Source organism: Fukomys damarensis, unplaced genomic scaffold, assembly GCF_012274545.1.
Source record: "Fukomys damarensis isolate Sample0158 unplaced genomic scaffold, DMR_v1.0_HiC HiC_scaffold_21, whole genome shotgun sequence".
In the NCBI taxonomy this organism is placed as follows: Eukaryota; Metazoa; Chordata; class Mammalia; order Rodentia; family Bathyergidae; genus Fukomys; species Fukomys damarensis.
This window is the reverse complement of record NW_022900933.1, coordinates 2,088,034-2,094,920: the sequence shown is the minus strand read 5'-3', so window position 1 is coordinate 2,094,920 and position 6,887 is coordinate 2,088,034. Positions and strand designations below refer to the sequence as shown.

General features: G+C 43.6%; 1 protein-coding gene across 1 annotated transcript; it reads left to right on the top strand.

Annotated features, from left to right (window-relative positions):
- The first annotated feature begins 6,036 nt into the window (after positions 1–6,036).
- Positions 6,037–6,615, top strand: LOC104874413 (CREB-binding protein). Its single transcript, XM_010641444.1, has one exon. The coding sequence runs from the start codon at positions 6,037–6,039 to the stop codon at positions 6,613–6,615; it is 579 nt and encodes a 192-aa protein (XP_010639746.1).
- The last annotated feature ends 272 nt before the right edge of the window (positions 6,616–6,887 follow it).

The following is a 6,887-nucleotide window of genomic DNA, read 5'->3' as shown; positions in this document are numbered from 1 at the left end:
GTTAGTTGTATGACTAGAAATCTCAGTTCTTTTTCTACTTTATATTTACTTTGTTGCAAAGTATTCTTATTACATTGATCAGTTGTGAGGTTGATGATTCGTACAGATTTTTATAGTGCCATACTGTGTGTCTTGAGGGGCTTACTGGTTTCATGTGCTGACTGTTTTATATGTCACCAAAAAAGAAGTTTTCTCTGTTCTCTATTCATATCCGCTTGGCAAAATACTTTCAGAAGGAAACAGTCATGAACTAATTTGGGTTGCTGGGTTGTAGACACTCCGGAAAGGACAATGGGTTGAACTTCAGAAGAAGCACAGACGACCGAGGCACGCACATCTGTTGAATCCCTTCTGACCGTTGGTAAGAGATGTGTTTGAGCTGATTTGCAAGTAATTCAGCTTCATAATTCCGTGCTCTGAAGAATTCTAACTCTTTTATAAAGTATATAACTTTTCCTTACTCACTTGGTCTTACATTTTGTCCTTGACTCTTGCCTTAAAAACTATTGTCAGCCTACTGGATTATCTCATTTATTTGGGATAACATAGCATGGGCCATGTAGAGATATCTGTAACAGTGATATTAATTACAGATTACTAGTACTAGTAATGTGAGAGGGATGTTTACATTTGGGCTAAAGACTTTTGTTTGTAATGATTTCTTTGTATGTGTGTTTGCAGAAAATTTTTCCCAGCAAAGGTCACACTCATACAAATCTGTATTTCTAGATGTTTCCAGTTTTATTTCCTATGTATGGGTTTTTAATATATTTGGGTTTAATTTTGCTTATAGTATGGTGCAGGATCCGATTTCATTCTTTTTCCTCATAGATAACCAGTTTTCCAGGGCATTCATTGTTTATCCATTTATTCTCCCAGTCACTAAGAATCTCATCTCTCGTGTTTTAATATAGGCGTGGGTTCATTTCTAAGTCATCTGAATTCAGCAGCTTCTGAATTCCCTTCAGATACTGCCCAGCCTTGGTTATGATAGTTTATTAGAAGAAACCTTGCAATTCAGTAGGGATGGTTTCTCATCTTGTTTTTCAAAAATTGCCTGTGCTATATTTGGCCTCTATCTCTTGGATATAAATTGTAGAATCTGCTTATCAAATTTCATTGAAAAACTTTGTTGCAATTTTCTTTAGCGTTATATTTGGTCCATAGATTAAGTAGGATTCTCCTCATCCTTGACACTGTATATTTCTTTGTTTATTTATGCATAAATAAAATTTTGTCATTTTCTCCACATAAAATATCTTTGCATAATTCATTGTGATGAAATTTTCTTTGTCTTATTTTTAAAGTCTGTATTATTGTTGTAAACCAGTCTTACTGGCTTTAGAATGTGGAGGATATTTCACAACTTGGCCAAGCTTATCCATCCTGCTAATTTATTTACAGGTTTTCTTGCATTTTCTGTACTGACAATGACGTTGTGTACTATCAAGGACAATCTTACCTCTTTCCTTCCAGAGTTTATTTCTTTCAATTTTTTTTTCTTGACTTAATGTACTGGTTGGGATGTCTGCAGGGTATTAATTAGCTACCTTAATAGTAGGAATTCTTGTCTTGAAACCGAATTTAAGGGAATGTTTCAAAAGCTTTAACATGAGATGTGATGTGTGCCATGGGTTTTTGCTAAAAATCCTTTTCTCAGGCCATCAGCAGAGTGGCTGTAATCCTACAAGTGTAAAACAGCAGGGTGATTGGTATAAGCTACAGCCCTTATGTTACAGCTGATCCCGTGGCTGCAATTGAGATTCAACATCATGCTCTCCTGCAACCTATTCTAGAGTTCATTCATACTCAGTGTTTAAGCAGGTCTAAGTTGCTTGCTTGGTCAGTGACCCAGATCTTCATCCCTGAGAGGTCTGAACCTTGGCTGATTTTTTATTTTAACACCTGTTGCACCATGATTGCAGAAATTTCCCATTTAATAATGTGACCACCCCCAGCACAGAGGCATGTGAGCCACTTAGTGAATTCCTCGGTGCCCAGGCATGCTCCTCCCTGTACCTACTGTGCGTCATTAGTCCTGGATCTCTACTCTATCAGGGTCACTATCTCTCACTCTCAGCTTTACCATGATCCTTTCTTTGCCTGCTTGTCCTCTGGGATTTTTGAGGCACCCATATGACCATGGCTCATATGGTTGCCATGTCTTTAAATTCAAAGAGCCCTGGCTGCATCTTCTAGTAGATGCCTTCCTCTCCCTGAGAGCCCAGAGGTTCACAAACAGATTTAAGGTTGTAGAAAAAGGATGCATTTATTTAGCAAACACATCACAGACAGCAATGGTGACAGGGCTTGGCTTGATCTTCCTTGCTTGTGTTGGTTTCAGGCCCCAGTCATCTAGTTACTGGAGGTGGAATCTTCCAACTGTTTCTTCAGCCTTGATACTGTTTGGACACATGTTAGTCAGCTTTCTGCCACTGAGAAAATCAACTAGTAACATATGGTTTATTTTGGCTCACTGCCACAGAAGGTTCAGTCTGTGATTGGCTGGCTGTGTTGCTTTGGGCCTATGGGGATCCAGGATATCATGATGGGAGCACATGCCAGGGCAAAACTGCTGGTCTCATGGCGGCCACTAAGCAAGAGACCAAAGGGCTGGGATTCCAAATTCCCCTTCAAGGGCACACCCAATGACGTCACTTCCTCCCACCAGCCCACCTCCCAAAGGGTCCATCTCCCACGTACAGCACAGGCTGGCAACCAAGCCTTCAACGCATGGCCCTTGGGGGCCATTTAAGAACCAAACATTAACAGAGCAGTTATTTCCGCCTGGTCTCAGAAGATGAAGTGCTGCCACCTGGCCACTCTCAAATCCCATTGGTCCTGGAGAGCCTTTGATGTTGAGGTGAGGGGCTGAGGTCCCATCAGTATCTCCTAGGACTGACTCTAACTCATGGAGTACAGGGGTTGCCTAGCTTCTCAGTGAGCCCGGCAGGCCTCACACCTGTGTGCTCTGTACACAGATGTGAAGGGACTGCCCTTGGGACCTTCCAGGGAATCCATTCAAATGATAAGTTCTCCAGTCTCACTTAACTCTGTCCTAACAGTCTTCCCTCTCAGAGCCTTCTGACTTCTGCCTCATTGCTCTACTAAGATAATTCCACCATCACCACCTCATTTATTGGAGGCTGTTGTCACATCCGGGCTTGAAGGCAGCTGTTCCAGTCACATCTTCCAGACCAGTCTTAGATAATCTTGCCAACACCATATGGATGTCATAGGACATCAAGAAATTCTCCCTTAACCCAGCTGTATTTTCTCTTTCCTATACTTAAACCCTAAAGATTCTTTCTCGTGTTTATTATCTGCTCTCTGGGTTCCCACCGCATGCATTAGTAGATCCTAAAGGAGAGCATATCCTCTTTGCTGCCACAGCAGAGCCTTCCTCAGGCTGCAGTGTAACCAGTTATGGGCAGTGTGGTGGTGACCAACGTAGACAAGCTTTATCACATGATGCACCTGCTTCAAGTAAGTCCTTGCCGGTCTCCAGTTGAGAGGAGACCATTCTCTAGCAAGAGGGAGACTTTTGCTTTTCTCAGTATGAAGAATTTTAGGAGTCCAGATGTTCAAGATTCTTGGGTGTTTCCATGTCTAGATCTCAGAGGCCCATTTTATCCTTCCCTGTCCCTGGTTTAGACAGAAGAGATCTGTCAGAGACTTCTGGAGCTCTGCTTGTTAAATAACAAGTACTGAACCTGATTTTCGACATGGTCTACAATGTGATTGCAGCCAACTAGAGCCAGCCGACCTCACAATTTTTATAATTCTCATTCCCTCATAATGGTCAAGTGCAGAAACCTATAGCTTACACTTCCAGCAAGTCTTCTGGTAGTGATGCTGGTCCCTGGTAGCCTCTAATTCCAGAGTCTTGCTTTGATCATCTGCTTGCTATAGAAAATCTCAACATTTCCTAACTTGGGTTTTCCCAGAGAGCAGGGCTTTGGCTGCAGGTTGCATTTAGCAAGAGGTGGTCGAGAACTCATGCCACAAAGCTGGGGTGAGAAGAGGAGGCCATGGGAATAGAAATGTTTGCTGTCAAGTAATTACTGTTGTGGACAACTGGAATTCAATCACCACAGCCTTTTACATACCTGATGGAATGCAGTTCATACTGTGCACCCAGGGGTGGAAAGATGGAGCCTTCACCCGAAAACTCCCATGTGGTGAAATGGTGCTGATTCTGTATTTTTTTTTCAGATTTAATTGAGTTTATTGGTACATTTTAGGGATACAGTACAGTTACATTCATTGTTGGGATCTTGTACCTCTACATAACAGGTCTTGATTCTCATTTTTTCCCCTTGTCCCTGCCCTCCCTTCACACCCTCCTCCCCTCCCCATCTACAAACACTTTATTTCCGTCTTTTCATTATCTCACACTTTTTTCTTTTCCCTTATTGCCCTTCCACTACCTATCCCACCTTTCCTATACCTTTAGCTCCTTTCTTCCCTTTTCTAAATATCAGTAATCTTATTAGGATCTTATGTATTATTGCAGATTATTCACACCAGGGAAACTATTCGGTACTGATTCTGTATTTGTAACAACCTGAAAGTGAGCACCTCCTTAAATTGTGTATTTTAGGTCTCTTACCTACTTTGTCCTTAACCTGGCTATGAATATATAGAGTTCAATGTTTATAAATTAGACCCTACTGTTTTTTTGTTTTTTTTTTCTTTTTTGGTCTATAAAGCAATAAATACAGTACAAAAACTAACATCCACTAAAAGTTAAGATTTAGGTATGTTTTCTGCTACCGAAAGAGGAAACAGATATTTTGTTCAGGGATTCAAGTGACAGACCCTAAATCAAAGAGGACTTGAGCTAAGGTTTCTGAACAGCGGAGAGGTACAATATAGGAAATTTATTTTCTTCGTAGCTGGGATGGCTGGAAGAGTTGAGGTGGATCCATTAGATTTTGCTGCATCACTGGCAGTAGATGACAGCCTCTTCCACAGGCTACTGGGCAGCTCTATTTAATGAGAAGCAGAACAAAGACATCGAGGGTGCTGTGGTGTTTGTGGAAATGGGATTCTGCACACATGGGCTGTAATGACTGTTGAGGGAGAGTTTGAGCTCCGCCACCAGCCTTGTATTCCTCCTTGGGCTGCAAGTATGGGAGGTGTGACAACAGCCACATCCCCTCTGCGGCCGTGTGACTGCATCCTACAGAGCAAGACCATGTTATAAACTCAAGTGGTTCAATGTGAGGCCAGGCAACTGCATTTCTGCTTCCTTCTCTTTTGACAGCTTGGCTTTTATTGCTTCTTTGTTGGTAGATTTTCATTAATCCTGCACACTTCCTCCCCTTTTTCCAACCACATTTGTCTTTTTATGTCGCTTTAAAAATTTTTTCCTCTTTTTGTGTTTTCCTTTAGCTGTGCTTAGATGCTTGTTGAGGGGAACATCAGAAAAGTCATGGATGCAAGGAAGGGTAAAACTACTCCTCTGCTCCGCAGGGTCTGGGGGAGGCAGTATTTCGGAGGAGCTTGAAATAAGTAACGGACAGAGCATAAGGCGTGAGTCACAGGGGCACCCTACAGGGGCAGTCACCCGTCACTGGGCAGTGCTGCTTGGCCAGGGAGCTGCAGGCCCAGCTGACAAAGACACGCTGGATAGGCATCAAAAGTAGCAATGAGTCACGTCTCAGGAATCCAGGGATTGATTTTTCATTTTTATTGCTTATGCATTTTGATGTTTCAGGTTTTTTCCTAGCCCTTGAAGGCAAGGACAGATAGTAGGGAAGTGCAATGAAAACCCAAATATGATCTGCATGAGTTAGATGCTATTTGACTGTATCAGGAGGAAGACCCATAGCTTCTACCTCCCATCACTACCTGAGGCCAGATGTGCTCCTCTGTAATAAGCATCAGGTTGACAATTCAGTGTGTGAACTGCACGATGTTTAAAAGTATTTAACTGTATACTTTTGCATTTCTGCCTAATAAATCCCTTTGTACCTCTTGAAAAATATTTAATAGCCCCAATTAAATTGCAGTGCCTTCTACGCCCCAGCCATGCAGCAACAGCGCATGCAGCAGCATCTTCCCATCCGGGGCAGCTCCATGGGCCAGATGGCCGCTCAGATGGGACAGCTCGGCCAAGTCGGGCAGCCTGGGCTGCGGCAGATAGTACCACAGTACCCAGCAGGCCCTGCAGCAGCGGAGATGAAGCAGCAGATCGGGTCCCCAGGCCAGCCAAACCCCATGAGCCCCCAGCAGCACGTGCTCTCAGGACAGCCTCAGGCCTCACATCTCCCTGGCCAGCAGATCGTCACATCCCTTAGTAACCAGGTGCGGTCTCCAGCCCCCGTGCAGTGTTGGAGGCCCCAATCCCAGCCTCCACATTCCAGCCCATCTCCACGGATGGAGCTCCAGCCTTCACCACACCATGTCTCGCCCCAGACTGGCTCCCCCCACCCCAGACTCACGGTCACCGCGGCCAGCTCCATAGATCAGGGACATCTGGGGAACCCTGAACAGAGTGCGATGCTCCCCCAGCTGAACTCCCCAAACCGGAGCGCACTGTCCAGAGAACTGTCCCTGGTAGGTGACACCACGGGAGATGCACTAACAAAGTTTGTGGACAGTGTGTAGCATTATGAGAAAGCATCACTTTTTCCTCCCATGCTGTTGGACCTTTTGTACTGAAAATCCAGGCATCTGGGCTCTTTTTATTCCTGGATGGAACTGTGACTTCCGAGGCATGGAAGGGTGGATTGATGTTTAAAGAAACAATACAAAGAATATATTTTTTTTTGTTAAAAATTGGTTGATTTAATTATCTGGTCTCTCTTTTTGCTGTTGCTTTTTGTTTTTTGCGGGGGAGGTTTTCATTTTTTTGTTTGCTTTTGTTTTGGCGGGAGGGG